Source organism: Oryctolagus cuniculus, chromosome 21, assembly GCF_964237555.1.
Source record: "Oryctolagus cuniculus chromosome 21, mOryCun1.1, whole genome shotgun sequence".
Taxonomy (NCBI): Eukaryota; Metazoa; Chordata; class Mammalia; order Lagomorpha; family Leporidae; genus Oryctolagus; species Oryctolagus cuniculus.
This window is the reverse complement of record NC_091452.1, coordinates 9,053,814-9,072,612: the sequence shown is the minus strand read 5'-3', so window position 1 is coordinate 9,072,612 and position 18,799 is coordinate 9,053,814. Positions and strand designations below refer to the sequence as shown.

The 18,799-nt window shown below is 48.5% G+C and overlaps 2 protein-coding genes across 2 annotated transcripts in view; one reads left to right on the top strand and one right to left on the bottom strand.

Annotated features, from left to right (window-relative positions):
• Window positions 1-390, bottom strand: part of ACAD10 (acyl-CoA dehydrogenase family member 10) — a 47,404-nt gene extending 47,014 nt beyond the window's left edge. The window contains exon 1 of the mRNA XM_051826814.2: window positions 253-390. The gene's annotated coding sequence lies outside the window, so the exon portion shown is untranslated. The remainder of the gene's footprint in view (window positions 1-252) is intronic.
• BRAP (BRCA1 associated protein) overlaps window positions 1-18,799 on the top strand; it is a 39,351-nt gene that overhangs the window by 599 nt on the left and 19,953 nt on the right. Inside the window, exons 2-6 of the mRNA XM_002719751.5 lie at window positions 1,604-1,765; window positions 3,504-3,690; window positions 5,155-5,344; window positions 13,574-13,687; window positions 16,475-16,623. Coding sequence (XP_002719797.1) covers window positions 1,604-1,765; window positions 3,504-3,690; window positions 5,155-5,344; window positions 13,574-13,687; window positions 16,475-16,623 — 802 coding nt within the window. The remainder of the gene's footprint in view (window positions 1-1,603; window positions 1,766-3,503; window positions 3,691-5,154; window positions 5,345-13,573; window positions 13,688-16,474; window positions 16,624-18,799) is intronic.

Sequence of the window (18,799 nt, the reverse complement as noted above, 5' to 3'; positions counted from 1 at the left end):
AAAACGTGGACACCTGCCGTGTATCCCGGCTCTGTACCCGCACTAGAACCCCCGTGCGTGGTGATCGTCTTTAATTACCGTGCAACACGGGCGGCGGCATGCGCCCTACCTACGGAGGCCCAGTGACTGAATGGTCTGCCCGGGGTTATCTGTAAGTGGTGAAACTGTGGGTGCAGCTCAGGACCTGAGAGCCGGCACCTCCTCGGTGGGGAAGGCAGCCGAGACCCCGTGCCCTGGTCCTCCAGGCATTACCTGATGCTGCGTGCAGAATTCACACCTGGCCTCCGCTTGTTAGTGGACTCGATGCCAGCAGTTCAGTGGGGGCAGCAGTACTGTGGTTGGGGCTGGGGCAGGTAGGGCTTGTCCCTGGACAGTTCCCCGGCTTCGCTGCCCTCTGTCCTGGCAAGCTGGAACTTCCACGCCCTACCCGCTGTTCTGTCCCCTCTGAAATAAATCTCTTCCCTGCGTACACGAACCCTGGAGCTACAAATTAAACATTGAATGTGACTGAATTCAAGGTTAGGAGTAAAGGACATGTCCCCGCCCTTTTGTTGAGACCCTTGGTGCCTGACCAGGCCCTTCTAGAGCCCTTGCAAAACAGGAAAGCTGCACGGGACAGCTTGTGACACAGTAAGAGGAAAGTTCCCCCGGGTTCAGAGAGCCCCTGCTCTCCCACCAGCTGCCTTCTACCTCCCCCCCCCCACCCCCAGCAGGGGCAGATTCCCTCTTTAACCAGGCAGAAACCCAGCTGCAAGCCCGCGCTGCGTGCTGTCTGGGTAGGCACGGGCTATCACCCCCCCCTTTTGCTTTAGTGAAGTAACCTGTCTGTTGAGGTCTGTCCCGGCGCCTTTCTGTCTGGGGGGGGGGGCGGGTACAAAAGGCCAGAAACAGCTATTCCAGTAAAGCTAACAATGAGCACTCTGAAAGACCCAAGTGGCCTCTAAGTTCTGAAAGTCAGCTACATTGGCCTTAGTCACTTAGTGGCCGTGGGCCGGTCCTGGAATCATGTATTTAGCAGATTTTTAGAGAGCGTCGGCTGTGCTTTGGGCTCTGTGGTGGTATCAGTGCTGGCTGGGAGTGCCGTGGTGGGCAGAACAAGCCGGGTGCCTGCTCCGACAAGCGTATGTCAGGGATGCGCCACGTGAACCTGCAAACTCCCTGTCCCTTTTGATGTTCTTGCTTGATTTAAGACAATAATTACAGATTTCCACGGCGTGACGTGAGGGTAGCGCCGGATGTTTCCTACAGGCGTTTGGAATTCTGCCTGTGAATGGATTTGACTCCTTCATTTCGGGCTCCACACCGAGAAGGTGTTCATCAGTGTTGCTTCATGCCAGCAGGTGTTACTAAAGCGGGCGTTCACTGTTGAACCTTCTCCAGGGCTCCTGGGCATGTTGATTGGCTTTAAAGTGCCTGCTGTCACGTGGAGCAGCCCTGCGTGTCTGAATTTATCGAGCTGGGTACTGCAGGAGTCCCAGAGCTGAGAGAGCTGCGTGTGCAAAGGCACTTCAGGGGAGAGAGAGGTGCTGTCTCTGGACGGGCACGTTGGGAATGGAGAGGGCCTGTTTTATTTTCAGGTATTAATCATTCATGTGTTCTTCAGCTGGGGAAATGTCTGAGGAGGAGATCAAAAAGAAGACACTAGCTTCCGCAGTGGCCTGCTTAGAAGGAAAGTCACCCGGGGAGAAAGCTGCAGTCATCCATCAGCATCTCGGCCGTCGGGAAATGACGGATGTAATCATTGAAACCATGAAGTCCAACCCAGGTACGCCCTCTGCAGCCCCGGGCGTGGCTTTCCGGTGCATGTCTGAGGAACCCTGCTTGACCGTTCTGGACATGTCTGATGAGCCCGTGCCCATCAGATCCAAGCGTGCTTTCCGTGAGGTCATTAGGCCCCATTTCAGCATCTCCAGCTGTGTCTTCCAATTACCCGTCACGAGTTGGGTTGACAGCTCGTTTCAGTGGGGGAGGGCTGCTTATGCCTGAGTCAGGGTGGACCTGCATCCAGAGAGGCCTGTTGTGCTGCGGCCAGCTCGTGCCGGCAGGGCCGTGAGTGTGGGTACTGCACCTGCACCTGCAGCGTGGAGGTGGTCCCGTCCCGGACGTTTGGCTTTCAGACTTAATACACAGGGTGTTTGTCCTGCTTAGAGCGGGCGATGGAAGATACCTGCTTGTGTTGTGGTGTAGCCGAAGGTATGAGCCAGCTTGGAGTTCCTGAGTGTTAATGAGATTTTTATAGGGCAAAGAGAGCTTTAAAATGAAAATGCCCCAAAATTGGCTGGTCTGCAAATATAGTTCTTTTGTTGTTGTGGTTAATGATTTATTTATTTATTCGAAAAGCAAGGAGTCAGAAAAAGAGGAAGAGACAGAGATCCTCCATCTGCTGGTTCACTCCCCATATAGCCACAAAAGCTGGGGCTGGGCCAGGCTGCAGCCAGCAGGTAATAACTCCATCCTGGTCTCCGATGTGGGTGGCAGGGGCCCAAGCACTTGGGCTATCTTCCTCTGCATTCTCAGGCATATTAGCAGGAAGCTGGATTGGAATCAGAGCAGCCAGGACTCAAACCATCACTTTGATATAGAATTCTGCTGTCACAAGTGGCAGTTTAACCAGCTTTGCTAAAATGCTGCCCCTCTCCCCCCCACAAATATAGTTTTTTGTTTTTGTTTTTGTTTTTAAAGGTTTGTTTACTTTATTTGAAAAGCAGAGTTACGGGGCTGAGGGGAAAGATAGATCTTCCATATGCTGGTTTACTCCCCAAATGGCCACAATGACCTGGGCTGGGCCTGGCCAAGCCAGAGCCAGGAGCCTCCTCCAGGTCTCCCATCTGGGTGCAGGGGCCCAAACACTTGGGCCATGCTCTGCTACTTTCTCAGGTGCATTAGCAGGAAGCTGCGTTGGAAGTAGAGCAGCCGGGACATGAACCAGAGCCCATATGAGATGCTGACATCGCAGGCAAGCGACTACCTGCCATGTCACAGTGCCAGGCCCGCGAATAGAGTTCTCTCTCTCTCTTTTTTTTTTTTTTTTTTTTTAAGATTTTTTTATTTATTATTTGAAAGGCAGAGTTACAGAGAGGCAGAGAGGCAGAGAGAGAGAGAGTCTTCCATCTGCTGGCTCACTCCCCAAATGATCGCAACAACCAGAGCTGAGCTGATCCTAAGCCAGGAGCCAAGAGCTTCTTCCAGGTCTCCCATGTGGGTACAGAGGCCCAAGGACTTGGGCCATCTCGTGCTGCTTTCCCAGGCCATGGCAGAGAGCTGGATGAGAAGTGGAACAGCTGGGACTTGAACTGGTGCCCATATAGGATGCCGGCACTGCAGGCAGCGGCTTTACCCACTATGCCACAGCGCCAGCCCCACGAATATAGGTCTTAATGCAATACATTACTATTTCTTTTAAAAGTTTATCCTTTGTGAGATTTGAATGTAGTGAATGTAGTTAGAATACTTCACCGTATTTCCTGTTCATTTATAATGTGCCCACTTGTGATTTGTGAAAGGTGAACCCAAGGATGCCGTGGAACAAAGGAAGTCTGCAGAAGCGTCTCCCTCTGCCCAGAAAAGCAAAGACTGCATGAATGCCGCTCCTGACTCCCCATCCAAACAGCTTCCAGACCAGATATCTTTCTTCAGTGGAAACCCTTCAGTTGAAATAGTCCATGGTATCATGCATCTCTACAAGACAAAGTAAGAGAGCACTTTTTCACGTTGGGTGGTCACCTTGTGTGTTGGGCTTGAGAAGACTTGCACAGAGGGGAAATGGATATTTTAAGCTACAGAACAATGAGACCATCATGTATTTTGTGTTAGAGAATTCTTAGATGTTTTACATTTGGTTGATCTTGTAGATTGGGTGGGTGCACTTAGGAAAACAGCTGGGTAAATACTGCCTTCCAGGTAGGCATGGAGGGTAATCGGGGAACTAAAAGGAGGGAGGGTTTGAAATTAGAGCAGGTGGCCCACAGCGTCACTGTAATCTCTTATCCCCATGGAATTTCTGCTAAACAGACTGCTGAGAAGTCACGTGCTTGGTGATGGTTCTATCATTTCTTTTTACCTCTTGGTGTGATCCAAACAAAAGCTTGCGGCAGGCTCAAAAGGAAGGCTTGGCTAGGTAGTCCACAAGCTGGGCCATCAGCCGCCCGGTACTGTGGCTAGGGTCTTGAGGACTGTTGCTGTCCTGACTTGTCTGCTGGGAAACGGAGTTCCCTCCTGGGAAAGCAGTGGGTACTCGGGTCGCCTTTTTGGATCATGGCTGCCAAGTGAATTCGCAACATATCAAAAGCAAATTGCACTGTGGTCGTCCCCCCCCCCCCCCCCCATTCCGGCTTTCCAACCCAGCAACGCCTCGTGTAATCTCCCGTCACATCCTCATGGTTTAGGGTTCTTTCTTACATTTGTGCTCTTCAGAACTTTTACCTTCTGCACCCTTTGAGAGAATTCCAAGCTAGAGTCATGCTTTTTCTAGGTTACCCAGTAGCAGATTATTATTATTATTATTATTATTATTATTATTTTTGACAGGCAGAGTGGACAGTGAGAGAGAGAGAGAAAGGTCTTCCTTTACCGTTGGTTCACCCTCCAATGGCCACCGTGCTGATCCAATGGCAGGAGCCAGGTGCTTCTCCTGGTCTCCCATGGGGTGCAGGGCCATCCTCCACTGCACTCCCGGGCTACAGCAGAGAGCTGGCCTGGAAGAGGGGCAACCGGGACAGAATCCGGCGCCCCAACCGGGACTAGAACCCGGTGTTCCGGCGCCGCTAGGCAGAGGATTAGCCTAGTGAGCCGTGGCGCCGGCCAAGATTATTATTTAAGAATGAATGGAAACTAAGAATTTGTGTAATGCAGATTATAACCATAACAAGCCTTTAACCAAAGATTAAAAATTCCAGTGGGGGAGGGGGAAGGAGGTGTGTATAACTTTAGATCATTCTAAAACTTGCCTTAAACCCATTGCAGCTACATTTAAGGAGTTTTGTGTTTACCCATCTAGTGTGTATTTTCAAATGAAGCGACAAGCCATTTAAATTAATTTGTGAAATATTATGTTTTATTTTTTCCTATTTTCCTAGACATAAAGGTTGTCTGATTCGTGTTGTCTGAACTAACCATGCCCCTCTGTTCAAGACTGTCTCATTGTTGTCTCGTTAGCAAGATGACCTCCTTGAAAGAAGACGTGAGGCGCAGTGCCATGCTGTGTATTCTCACAGTCCCTGCTACGATGACCAGCCATGACCTCATGAAGTTTGTCGCCCCCTTTAATGAAGTAATTGAACAAATGAAAATCATCAGAGACTCTACTCCAAATCAGTACATGGTGCTGATAAAGTTTAGTGCACAGGTAAAGGTTAAGATACTAAAATGTCTACCACGGCTATCTGTGTGTGATTTATGATGTCTTGCACTTAAGGTTCTTGGTGTGAATATATTTCTACTACAGATAGCTCTAGATGTATATGAGTTCATCAGCAGGAATACAGGTGTAATCCATACCCCTAATTCTTTTAAAATATAAACTTAATTTTTTTTAAAGATTGATTTTATCTGAAAGGCAGAATTTATATATATATATAGAGAGAGAGAGAGAGTGTGTGCGCGCGCAATTTGGAGAGATAGAGGTCTTCCATCCACTAATTCACTCCAGATGCCACATTGACCTGGACTAAGCCAGGCCAAAGCCAGAAACCATGAGCCACATCCTTGTCTCCATGTGAGTTGCAGGGGCCCAAGCACGTGGGCCTTTTCCCACTGCTTTCCCAAGCTCATCAGCAGGGAGCTGGATTGGAAGTGGAGCAGCCAGGACTGGAGCCAGTGCCCATATGGGATGCCGGTGCTACAGGTGGTGGTTTAACCTGCCACGCCACAGTACCGGTTCCCATACCCATAGTTTTTTTAGGAATTATTATTTTATTTTTATTTGAAAGGTAGGGAATTAGAGATCTTCAGCCTGCTGATTCACTTCCCGTATGCCTGCAACAACTGGAGGTGGGCCAGGCCAGGAGCCCAGAAGGCCGTCTAGCTTCCCATGTAGGTAGCAGGGACCTCCCGCGGGGTATGTGTTAGGAAGCTGGAATTGGAAATGGAGGTGGAACCTAAACCAAGGTACTCCAGTGTAGGATGTGGGTGAGCCAAGTGGCATCTTGACCACTGAATCAAATACCTGCCCCAATACCTGAGATTTTTTTATATTTCAGATTGGACATAAAATCTAGTGATTTTTTTTTTAATCCAGAAAAGCAGTAGTTCCCAAATTTTTTTGAGTTGATATCATCTTACCTTAACCTGTTTCTTTCTTTCTTTCTTCCTTTCTTCCTTTCTTCCTTTCTTTCCTTTCTTTCCTTTCTTTCTTTCCTTCCTTCCTTCCTTCCTTCCTTCCTTCCTTCCTTTCTTTCTTTCTTTCTTTTTTTTTTTTTTTTTGACAGAGTGGACAGTGAGAGAGAGAGACAGAGAGAAAGGTCTTCCTTTGCCGTTGGTTCACCCTCCAATGGCCAGCGCAGCATGCTGATCTGATGGCAGGAGCCAGGTACTTCTCCTGGTCTCCCATGGGGTGCAGGGCCCAAGCACTTGAGCCATCCTCCACTGCACTCCGGGCCGCAGCAGAGAGCTGGCCTGGAAGAGGGGCAACCGGGTCATTTTTTTTGGAAAGGTTCTTTTTGGCAAATTTTAGAAAAATAGTGACTTTTTTTTTGAATTAAGCTTTGGTGATGAGGAATTTTGTGACATTCTTTAAATATTGAAGATGCTTTTAGAGTTCTGACTGGAAATCATGGCAGCAGAGAGGCAGAAACACGGAAGGAATAGTGATCTTTACCGTTTTTAAAGTGCCTCTGTGTTATAGCAAGTACTTTTGATGTAGGGAAGTTTTGCCCTCCACCCATATCACCTGTGCCATTCACAGCTCTTTGCATGTGCCTCTGTCCTACAGATGCTAGAAGGGTATTCTCGTGGCTTTGCATACTCATTTTTTGAGTATGCATATTTCCCTGTGAATATAAAAATGAGACAAGCTTTAGGTGTTACTCATGCTATTACAAAGCCACCTTATCCATAAGTTTCTTCCCTTGTGTGTGTTTTAATAACCTGTTGTATTTGTCAACTATAATTTCTTTAGGTTTTAACATGCAGCTTTGTCAGAAGTTAACTTCTGCCTCACCTCATTGATAAACAGCCTTCCTGAATTTGCCCTATTTAGACAGTTCCGACTTGCTGATTCGCGAAGAGATGGGTGTGCCTGTGAGATCATTAACCATTGGTCCTCTTACTGGTCACAAAGATTTGTGGGTGAAAGGGAGGCTGTGATAGATGCATTTGCCATCTCCTTCCTCCTTACAGAGCTCCAGAGCTGAAGCCAGTGACAGCGTTCAGTGGCCATGTGGAGGAGATAAAGAGAATTGAGAGCTGTGTTGTTAGAGTGTTCGCACTCGTGCTGTGGCCCCTTGAGTGTGGAGCTCTCTGCACCGGAGGTCATCCAGCCCTTTCACCTTGACAGGACCCCGCATGGGTTCAGCTCTCCTGTTCTTTTCTCTTTGTGAATTGACAGTAAGACCAGAAAGACACCTGACCCTTCCACTGACTGCCAGTGGCCTTCCAAGGTCAATGCAGACAATGGGAATGTGGTGCCTTAACCCGTTTTCGTCTGGTAGCACATGACTAATAATGATGTCACTTGGCTGCTTCTGAACCGCTTACTGTGCTGAGTGCTCACTGTGCAGTTACCTCATTTCAGCCCCTGCAGCCCTTTCACATAGATGGACACTTGTTTCCCAGTTGAGGTAACTGCCAGTAGAGGGAGGTTAATGATTTGTCCTTGGTTACATGGCTAGAAATGAATAAGCCAGTATTGTGCCCTCACTTCTAATCCCTAGGACACACTCCTAGTAGGATTGGGGTGGGGCTGTGGGAATGGAGAGTAACTGCAAGCATTCTGTTCTAGCGATATTTGGTCGTATTTCTGCTTAACGAGAGTGAGCAGCAAGTAGCACAAAGGGGAAGTCACAGAAGTAGACTGGAAAAAACTAAGAACGTGCGGCCTTCCAGCTAGTCTGCAGTGTGATAACGCCACAGCACGTCCAGCAAGGGCCGTCCTTCCTAACAGCAGAGAATACTGTGGGGATTTTCTGTCAGTGCTAAGTGGGTTTTCTTGATCTACCTGCAGCGTCTTCCCCACTTTCGTCTTTTGATCAAGTCAGGCTGCTCAGGTGGAGGGAGTTTCTTCTTACCCTGAGGCTGTGAACAGGATTCCCCTTGCAGTAAACCCTTGACCTTGTTCTCACAAATTGTAGTATTTGTTGCTGATCTTGGATTCTAGGGTCTGATCTGTATCCTGTCAATGCTGATCCTATCAAGGATTTTCCAGGACATATTAACACCCTCTTGGATTGATTTGGCCTTGTTCAATTATATTGGACTCTCCTGAGAATAATAGACTCTGTTGGTAATATAGCTACCAACTCCGAGCACTTCTAGATACCAGACTGTACAAAAATATTTTTTAAGCATGGTCCTTTTTTTTTTTTTTTTTTTAAGATTTATTTATTTGAAAGGCAGAGTTACAGAGAGGCAGAGAGAGAGGCCTTCCAATTGCTGGTTCACTCCCCAAATGACCACCACAGCCACAGCTAGGCCATTCAGGAGCCAAGAGCCACAAGCTTCTTCTGGGTCCCCCATGTGGGTGCAGGGCCCCAAGGACTTGGGCCATCTTCTGCTGCTTTCCCAGGCCATAGAAGAGAGCTGAATCAGAAATGGAGTAGCTGGGACTCAAACTGGCGGCCATATGGGATGCCAGCACTGAAGGCTGCAGCTTTTCCTGCTGTGCCACAGTGCTGGTCCCGCAAAGGGTTCTATATGCATTACTTTTTGAATTCTCTCAACAATGCCACAAGGGAGGTGTTGTTATTTTCTTTCTTTCTTTTTTTTTAAGATTTATTTATTTATTTGAAAGAGTTACACAGAGAGGGAGGGAGGGAGGGAGAGAGGGAGGTCTTCTATCTGCTGGTTCACTCCCCAGTTGGCCGTAATGGCTGGAGCTGTGCCGATCCGAAGCCAGGAGCCAGGAGCTTCTTCTGGGTCTCCCATGAAGGTGCAGGGGCCTAAGGACTTGAGCCATCTTCCACTGCTTTCCCAGGCCACAGCAGAGAGCTGGATTGGAAAAGGAGCAGCCGGGTCTCAAACTGGCGCCCATGTGGGATGCCATCGCTTCAGGCCAGGGCGTTAACCCGCTGCACTACAGCAGCGGCCCCAGGGTATTGTTGTTTTCATATTTTAGAGTTGAGAAGCAGATCCTGGTAAGTTACTTGCCCAGAGTTGAATAGCTGAATGTCAGATTCAAGCCCAGGCGGCTTGACCTTATAGCTTAAGCGGCTAGTTGCATCCTTACTCCTTTCTTTTTCTCAACAGAGGATTTTTTAAAAGAACTCATAAGCTTTATGTCTTTTATAATCTTTTAAATTTCTGCTGAAGTTGGAGGTCTTATGCAGAGATGTGTTTACAAACTTGCGGTGTGACCTTTAGCAGCTGTAGGCTTCGGACCAGGAATCTGTAATTCATCAGGACATGTGAAAGCAGGAATGTGTGCGATTTTGTTGTTCTTGGGGACAAAGAAGGACAGATAACGTCTCGGTGGAGTGCGTTGGCTCATCTTTACTTGCACACTTTGGATGGCCTCAGAGACCCTCCCACGAGAAGGAGCATAGTTGGTCACTGTGGCAGTGAAGGGGCTCTGATCATGATGGATTTGACTTTTCTGGGTTCATCCTCAGATGGGAATAAAAACAACGGGTTGGAAAACACAAAAGCTGGATTTCCTTATATTTCTGGCCCCATACAATGCGGATATTTTAAAAAGGTTCTTCTGTGTGCTTTGTGGTTTGCTTCAGGCATTGATTTCCTGTATGCAGATGGTGTTTTGTCCATTTTGGTCCCTGCTCTCTTCCTAGTACACGGCACACTGCCTAGCATGTCCAAAGTGCTCAGTAAATGCTCCAGCAAGTGAGGCTGCGTTCCTGATGCTGACCAGAAGACCGTCATGCAGTGTAAGAAGCCTCATTGCTTCATAGATACCTCCTTCCAGAAAGCACGTTTCTTCAGTACAGAGCAGCCACTCTCCAGGAAGGGGACAGCTGGTTTGGTGTGGCGTGCCTGGTCCCTTCCGCTGGGAGCTTAGCACGTCTGCAGCTCCGGATCCAGAGGTCTGCCTTTCCTGGGCAGCCCTTCCAGATCCTGGGGGTGCTTGAGGCCCTGAGAGCAGAGCCAAACTTGCCTCCCAGGCCGTCAGTTCTTCAGTGAATCTGTGTGCTCGCTCATCAAGAAGCATCTGGCGCCGCGGCTCACTAGGCTAATCCTCCACCTGCGGCACCAGCACCCCGGGTTCTAGTCCCGGTTGGGGCGCTGGATTCTGTCCCGGTTGCTCCTCTTCCAGGCCAGCTCTCTGCTGTGGGAAGGCAGTGGAGGGTGGCCCAAGTGCTTGGGCCCTGCACCCCATGGGAGACCAGGAGGAAGCACCTGACTCCTGGCTTTGGATCGGCGCAGCGTGGCGGCAATTTGGGGGGTGAACCAACGGAAGGAAGACCTTTCTCTGTCTCTCTCACTAATTCTGCCTGTCAAAAAAAAAAAAAAAAAAAAAAAAAAAAAAGAAGAAGCATGTCAAGAAAAGGTCACTGCTCCTGGAGAATGGGGGAAGCCATTTTAAATCCCTAGCATTAAATATTTTTTAAAAGATTTATTTTATTCATTTGAAAGAGTTACAGAAAGGTTGAGCCAGAGAAAGAGAGGTCTTACATTCCGTTGGCTCATTCCCCAATTGGCCGCAGTGGCCAGAGCTGAGCTGATCCAAAGCCAGGAGCTTCTTCCGGGTCCCCCACGTGGGTGCAGGGCCACAAGGACTTGGGCCATCTTCCACTGCTTTCCCAAGCCATAGCATATAGCTGGATCAGAAGAGGAGCAGCTGGGATTCAAACTGGCGCCCATATGAGATGCTGGCACTGCAGGCTGGGGCTTTAACCCACTGCACCACAGCGCTGGCTCCTAAATAGATTTATTATCCGAGAACTGGCTTTAAAATGTTTTGAAGTTTAAATGCACTGTACCCAGTACACAGATTGTTTCCTGAAGGAAACCCTCACACAGACCTAGGCCCCCCTCCCCCAATAAAACTGCATTCAGAAATGATCATCCCTCCTCAGCTGCTTGGCTTGCTTGATCATATTAAGAAGGCATACATAATCAAGAATGCCTAATCTAATCACATCATAGGAGTGGAATTTAAAGTTATTTGCAAGGCTTATGGTGGCTTTGAGATTCGGAAGCCTGTGACGGAAGTCAGGCAAGGCTGCTTTTTGCCTGGTACAGCCTTGAGTCTTGCTGGAGGTTGACAGTGTGGCACTTTCTTCAGCAGAATCTCCCCACAAGCAGCTAGTCTGTGGTAGCAGTGCCAGAACACACAGCTTCCTGTGTTTGGGCTAAGGCCCGCGTGGGAGGGGAATCCAGACAAGCCTCGGCCTCCCAGCTGCCGCAGAAAATTGGCTGCTGAAATCTTCCGTTTGCTGCTTTTTTTTTTTTTTTTTTTTTTTTTTTTTTTTTTTTTTTGGCAGGCAGAGTGGACAGAGAGAGAGAGAGAAAGGTCTTCCTTTGCCGTTGGTTCACCCTCCAATGGCCGCCGCGGCCGGTGCGCTGCGGCCGGCGCACCGCGCTGATCCGATGGCAGGAGCCAGGAGCCAGGTGCTTCTCCTGGTCTCCCATGGGGTGCAGGGCCCAAGCACCTGGGCCATCCTCCACTGCACTCCCTGGCCACAGCAGAGGGCTGGCCTGGAAGAGGGGCAACCGGGACAGAATCCGGCGCCCCGACCGGGACTAGAACCCGGTGTGGCCGGCGCCGCTAGGCGGAGGATTAGCCTAGTGAGCCGCGGCACCGGCCCAGTTTGCTGCTTTTAACTAAGGCTAGCTGAGAAGGTTGATTTACCTGTGTCCATACGTGCAAAAGTGTGTGTGCCTTTGCAGCTTTACCTGAAGGGGCTGTTTCTCCTTAATCTGTTTCCCATGTAAGGGAATGAGACTAGTAGTATTTAAAACAAAAACAAAACGTTGAGAGACAGAGAGCCCATTACTGTGTGCTCCTCAGGAGCCAGGACCTCGATCCAGGTCTCCCACGTGGGTAACAGGGACCCAACTACTTGAGCCGTCACTGCCGCCATTTGGTTTGCAACAGCGAAAGACTGGAATTGGGAATGGAGCCAGGACTTGAACATAGGTACTCTGATGTGCAGTATTCCGACTGGTAGCTTAACTACTCAGCCTTCAGCTAAGCTATTGATTGTATTTTTTTTAAAGATTTATTTTATTTATTTGAAAGAGTTACAGTGAGAGGCAGAGACAGAAAGGTCGTCCATCCTCTGGTTCACTCCCCAGGTGGCTGCAACGGCTGGAGCTGTGCCAATTCGAAGCCAGGAGCCAGGAGCTTCTTCCGGGTCTTCCACATGGGTGCAGGGGCCCAGGGACTTGGACCATCTTCTACTGCTATCTCAGGCCATAGCAGAGAGCTGGACTGAAAGAGGAGCAGCAGGGACTAGAACCGGTGCCCATATGGGATACCAGAGCTTCAGGCCAGGGCATGACCCACTGCGCCACAGCGCTGGCCCCTATTGATTGTATTTTAAAGGATGGTTCATCTTGACCTGGACCAAGAGTTTTTGGTTATGGTGTTAGACATTCCTAATGGGATCTTTATCATGTTAGTATCATTTGATTGGAGCTGGTTTTGTTCTTTTTTTTTTTTTTTTTTTTTTTTTTTTTTTTTTTTTTTGACAGAGTGGACAGTGAGAGAGAGAGAGAGAAAGGTCTTCCTTTGCCGTTGGTTCACCCTTCAATGGCCGCCGCAGCTGGCGCGCTGCGGCCGGCGCGCCGCACTGATCTGATGGCAGGAGCCAGGTGCTTTTCCTGGTCTCCCATGGGGTGCAGGGCCCAAGCACCTGGGCCATCCTCCACTGCACTCCCGGGCCATAGCAGAGAGTTGGCCTGGAAGAGGGTCAACCGGGACAGAATCCGGCGCCGCAAGGGGGAGGATTAGCCTAGTGAGCCGCGGCACCGGCCTGGTTTCATTCTTACACCAGTTCCACTGATCTTGTGTTTTTTAGCATAAATGCCAATACTTGTTTAAAAAAGCACTCAGTTGTCAGTTATGATTTAGATTCACGCTTTGCAAAAATGAATGTTTATTTTCAGCTACTACAAAAGTGATGACTAGAGGGATAAAAATTGTTATTATGGGAAGTGTTGACTATTGCTCATTGAATATTCAAACTGAACTAGCTGTCAACTTGCTGCATTTCAGTTCTTTCTGCCGGTTCGAGTGTAAACCCTCACATGACCCAGGAAAGTTGTTGGGATCTAGAATACTGACCGCTTGAGTTTGATTAGCCTGCCAGCCCGCTTCCGCAGATGTTACTTCTGGCAGCTGGTTTTTTTTCTAAGCATACATTTAAAAAGTTGATGAGAATAATTGAAGCCATGCATCTTCAGTATAAAGCAGATTTTCAGGGTATCTGATTTATTTCCTTTTCCCCTTTGGTCTACCTAGACTGACGCAGATAGTTTTTATATGGCCTGCAACGGTCGCCAGTTCAACTCCATAGAAGACGACGTTTGCCAGCTGGTGTACGTGGAGAGGGCGGAAGTGCTGAAATCGGAAGATGTAAGTGTGAACGGCCCTCTTACTCGATTGACATAAAAATTACTGTTCAGATATCTTTAGAAGTGTCCAGAATAGGCAATCCATAGAGGCAGAAAATAGATTAGTGGTTGCCAGGGGCTGGAGGGAGAGAGGATTGGGGAGTGACTGTAACAGTTGTGGGGTTTCTTTTTGATAGAAATGTTTTAGAATGAGATAGCAGTAATGGTCGTACACCTTGGGGATGTGCTGGCAGCCCCTGACTTGCATACTTTAAAATGGAGAGTTTTATGTAAATTTTATACTGTTTTTTTGAAATTGAAAAAAAAAAATAGGGAAAAAGATGCCTGCTTTGTTGAAATTAAATGTTTACAAAGGAAATATTACAGGTCAATAGAGCATAGCCTAGAGCCAGAAATAAATGGTTTTGTTTTAAATATTAGCCTTTAATCTCCTTCTCAATTTTTTTTGAAAGATTTGTTTATTTGAAAGAGTTAGAAAAAAAAAGAGGAGGAGACAGAGAGATCTTCCATCCACTGGTTCACTTCCCAAACGGCCACAATGTTTGGGCCAGGTCTAAGCCAGGAGTCAGAAGCTTCTTCTGGGTCTCCCACATGGGTGCAGGGGCCCAAGCACTTGAGCCATCCTCCACTGCTTTACCTGGCGCATTAACAGAGAGCTGGATCGGAAGTGCAGCAGCCAGGTCCTGGACCGCTGCCCACATGGGATGCTGGCATCTCAGGTGGCGGCTTTACCCGCTGTACCACAGCGCTGGCCCCTTGATTCTGTTTTGATAGCAGTTTTGTAACTGCTGTGATCTCGTGGCCTCTTTAGGAATCTCTGCTACAATAAGTGCTTACTTGAATCATTTTATAAAGTACAAAATTCAGTTCTGTGATATTTAAGTAGACATAAAGATTTTTCTATCTTGAGATCACCTTGATGGAAATAAGATCTAGGGGCCTGCGCTGTGGTACATTAGGTTAATCCTCCGCCTGTGGCCAGCATCTCATATGGATGCCAGTTCTAGTCCCGGCTGCTCCTCTTCCAATCCAGCTCTCTGCTGAGGTCTGGGAAAGCAGTGGAAGGTGGCTCAAGTCCTTGGGCCCCTGCACCCACGTGGGAGACCCAGAAGAAGCTCCTGGCTCCTGGCTTCAGATTGTTGCAGCTCCGGCCATTGCGGCCATTTGGGGAGTGAACCAACGGAAGGAAGACCTTTCTCTCTGTCTCTCTCACTCACTCACTCTCTCTCTGTAACTCTACGTCTCAAATAAATAAATATCTTAAAAAAAAAAGAAAGAAAAAAGTTCTAATATGCTCGTTTAGTCACTAAATTGAGGGAAATAAAATTTAATAAGTACTAAAGATGGCTTCCCTGTGCTAGGTGTTGTACTTTCCTCTAAATGAGGAATAATTTTTTTTAAAGATTTATTTATTGGGGCTGGTGCTGTGCCATTGTGGGTAAAGCCACTGCCCGCATTGCCAGCATCCCATATGGGTGCCCATTTGAGTCCCAGCTGCTCCACTTCCGATCCAGCTCTCTGCTATGGCCTGGGAAAGCAGTAGAAGATGGCGCAAGTCTTTGGGCCCCTGCACCCACATGGCAGACCCGGAAGAAGCTCCTGGCTTCGGATCAGCGCAGCTACGACCATTGTGGCCATCTGGGGAGTGAACCAGTAATGGAAGACCTCTTTCTCTGCCTCTGCCTCTCTGTAACTCTGCTTTTCAAATAAAAAATAAATCTTAAAAATTTTTTTTACTTTATTTGAAAGAGAGAGATCTTCCATCCACTGGTTCACTGCCCAAATGGTGGCCAACAGCTGGAGCTGGGCCAGGCTGAAGCCAGGAGCTCTTCTGGGTCCCCCACATGGGTGCAGGGGCCCAAGCACTTGGGCCATTTTCCTTTTCTTTCCCAGGCACATCAGCAGGGAGCTGGATCAGAAGTGGAGAGCAGTGGAGAATCGAACCAATACCCATATGGGATGCTGGCGCTGAGGGCAGCAGCTAAACCTGCTAGGCTACAGTGCCAGCCCCAAGGAATAACTTCGGAGAGGTTTCCTTTCAGTGTCGGCTCTTCGGGGCCTGTGAAAGACCATGTTTTCCCCCGGGTCCCTCTAGGTGTGCTTCCCACCTTCGCCTGGGTAGTTCCTGCTCACCTCTGGCTTGCAGGACTCAAGTCAGACGTCGCTGTCTCGGGGCACTTTCCTGACCCCTAGACTGCAGGCTCCTATTTCACAATGTTGTACTTTCCTGTACTTTTATTTAGATTAATTTTATCTCTGTTTAATTAATGGATAAGTAAAACCAGTGTTGTTGATGTGTTACATTTTAATTTACTGTGTGGAAAATCATTCAGCTCTGTTGCTATTCTTCTTTTAGTACTTTGGGTTCTTTTAGAATCAAAGATGTTTATGGTGAGGGCTGGGGGTCTGGTATCATTTTAGATTTATGCGAGAGTATCTCAGAGTTCATGGAAAAGTGGAATTAAATGATTTGTTTGGTTCGTAACATCTTTGAACTGTGTCGTTTATACATAGTGCGCATTGTGAAGACCCTTAAGGCTTTGCAGCATCTCCCGTCGTCGAATGTCAGCGGGGAGAGCAGGGATCCTTGCCCGCTTTGTTCAGCATTGTATTCCCAGTCCCTAGCACAGTGCTGGGAAGAATGAAAATCTTACCAGTTACTTGCATAGAGCAATGATGTGGAGAAAATCCTGCCAGGAGTCAAAAAGCAACAGGAAAACAATTGTTAAGGACAAAACAAACTACTGATGGGTGAAGAGTGAGGCTCACGTGAGATGTCTCCCTGCAGGGCGCCAGCCTCCCGGTGATGGACCTGACTGAGCTCCCCAAGTGCACAGTGTGTCTGGAGCGCATGGACGAGTCTGTGAATGGCATCCTCACCACGTTGTGTAACCACAGCTTCCACAGCCAGTGTCTGCAGCGCTGGGACGACACGACGTGAGTGCAGGCGCTACCCTCTCCGTGTCAGTACCCATGCTGGCCTTTCCCAGGTTTAAAATAGCTACCACCAAAAATGAATCACTCCAAGTATTTGGCTTTTGAAATCTGGCCCTACGATAGTTAGGAGGCCACGGGATGCTCCTTCCAGTTCTCCCTTTCCTCTTTCTCAGTTCATGTGAGAAGCTGCATTCTTTTTTTTTTTTTTTTTTTTTTTTTTTGAGAGGCAGAGTGGACAGTGAGAGAGAGAGACAGAGAGAAAGGTCTTCCTTTTTTTTTTTTTTTTTTGCCGTTGGTTCACCCTCCAATGGCTGGCGCACCATGCTGATCCAAAGCCAGGAGCCAGGTGCTTCTTCTGGTCTCCCATGGGGTGCAGGGCCCAAGCACTTGGGCCATCCTCCACTGTACTCCCTGGCCACAGCAGAGAGCTGGCCTGGAAGAGGGGCAACTGGGACAGAATCCGGCGCCCCAACCGGGACTAGAACCCGGTGTGCCGGCGCCTCAGGCGGAGGATTAGCCTAGTGAGCCATGGCGCCAGCGAGAAGCTGCATTCTTAGAACAAATCATTTGTAGAACGCGGATCCTGAATCCTCGCAGAATTTCCCAAAGCACCATGAGTTGTCCTTTCCTTCCAAGAGCCAGAGAATGGAAGAAGAAGAAGAAGAAGAAGAAGAAAAACTAAGCATAGCTCAGGTCTAGGCCAAAATGAAACCTAGATATAAAGTCGCTATCACTTGTACTTGGTGTCTGCCCTTCACTTCTGCATTCTTATCAACCAGGCTCCATGGCCTAACATTTCAGGGTTTTTTTGTTTGTTTTAAGATTTACTTATTTATTTTGAAAGTTGGAGTTAGAAAAAGAGTGCTTCCATCAGCTGGTTTACTCTCCAGAAGGCTGCAATGGCCAGTGTTTCACCAGGCCAAAGCCAGGAGCTTCACCCAATTCTTCTATGTCTGTGGCAGGGGCCTAAACACCTGGGCCATCCTCCTCTGCTTTTCCCAGTCCTCTAGCAGGGAGCTGGATCAGAAGTGGAGCAGTCAGGATACAAACTGACACCCATATTCTTTGCTGGGTTCACAGGTGGCAGCTTAACCTACTATGTCACAACACGGGCCCCAGCATTTGAGCTTTCTCAAGCTGTTGAAGGTTCAGTGTCCGGTAGGAATAGCAGCCGCCAAGTATGAGGCACACAGCTATAGTGTCCTGATTCCCGTTGTGCAAGAGGCCTTAGTAGTTGGCAGCGTTGCTGTAGACAAAGAACTGAGATGGCAACGGTGCATTTTTAAGTTGTTTTCCTAGATCAAGAGTAGCTGCTCCCTTGGCAAGCTGCACTGTGGGAGTTAGAAAGATATCCCAGGTGCTGGCCTCAGGAATTCCCCGATACACAGAATGGCTGAGAATCACATAGTCACACAATGTAAATGTGAAATCACAGGCTTAATCAGTGTTAAGAAAGAGCGATGTGCAGCTGGGGTCTGACACAGCCAGGGCCACTGGAGAAGTGAGGTTCCCGAAGGTTAAGTAGGAGTTAGCTGGGTGAGCAGTAAGAGCGGGATGAGGCAGCATTGGGGAGGAGATGTGCAGGGCAGGAGTCTGGAGGTTAGGAGGGTGGGAGTCCACAGGAGTCTGTTTACCCGCACCCGCAGGGCTCCAGGAACCAGAAGAATGCCAGCTGTCCCAGAGCAGGGGCCTGGCCTGGCTTACACTGCTGTGCCCCCACACTGTAGGAGTGCAACAGATATTGGTGAAAAAGAAAGAAACCCTGGTTTTCCATAGCTTACTTAGCTGGTTTATCATTTGGGAGTTCTTCAGAGAATTGTCCAGGTTTAAATTTGCCTTGAACGAGGCAGCAAAGACAAGCATGACGTGTTTGTGTATCCTGTGTCCGTCTGCCGGGCCATTTCAGTTTGGGCACTTCTGTGCTCCTGCCACTCCGCTTTTACTTATGCACTACTAAACTCCATGGATGCACAGCATTTTTTTTTTTTTTTTAAAGATTTGTTTGTGGCTGGCGCCGCGGCTCACTAGGCTAATCCTCCGCCTTGCGGCGCCAGCACACCGGGTTCTAGTCCCAGTCAGGGCGCCGGATTCTATCCAGGTTGCCCCTCTTCCAGGCCAGCTCTCTGCTGTGGCCAGGGAGTACAGTGGAGGATGGCCCAAGTGCTTGGGCCCTGCA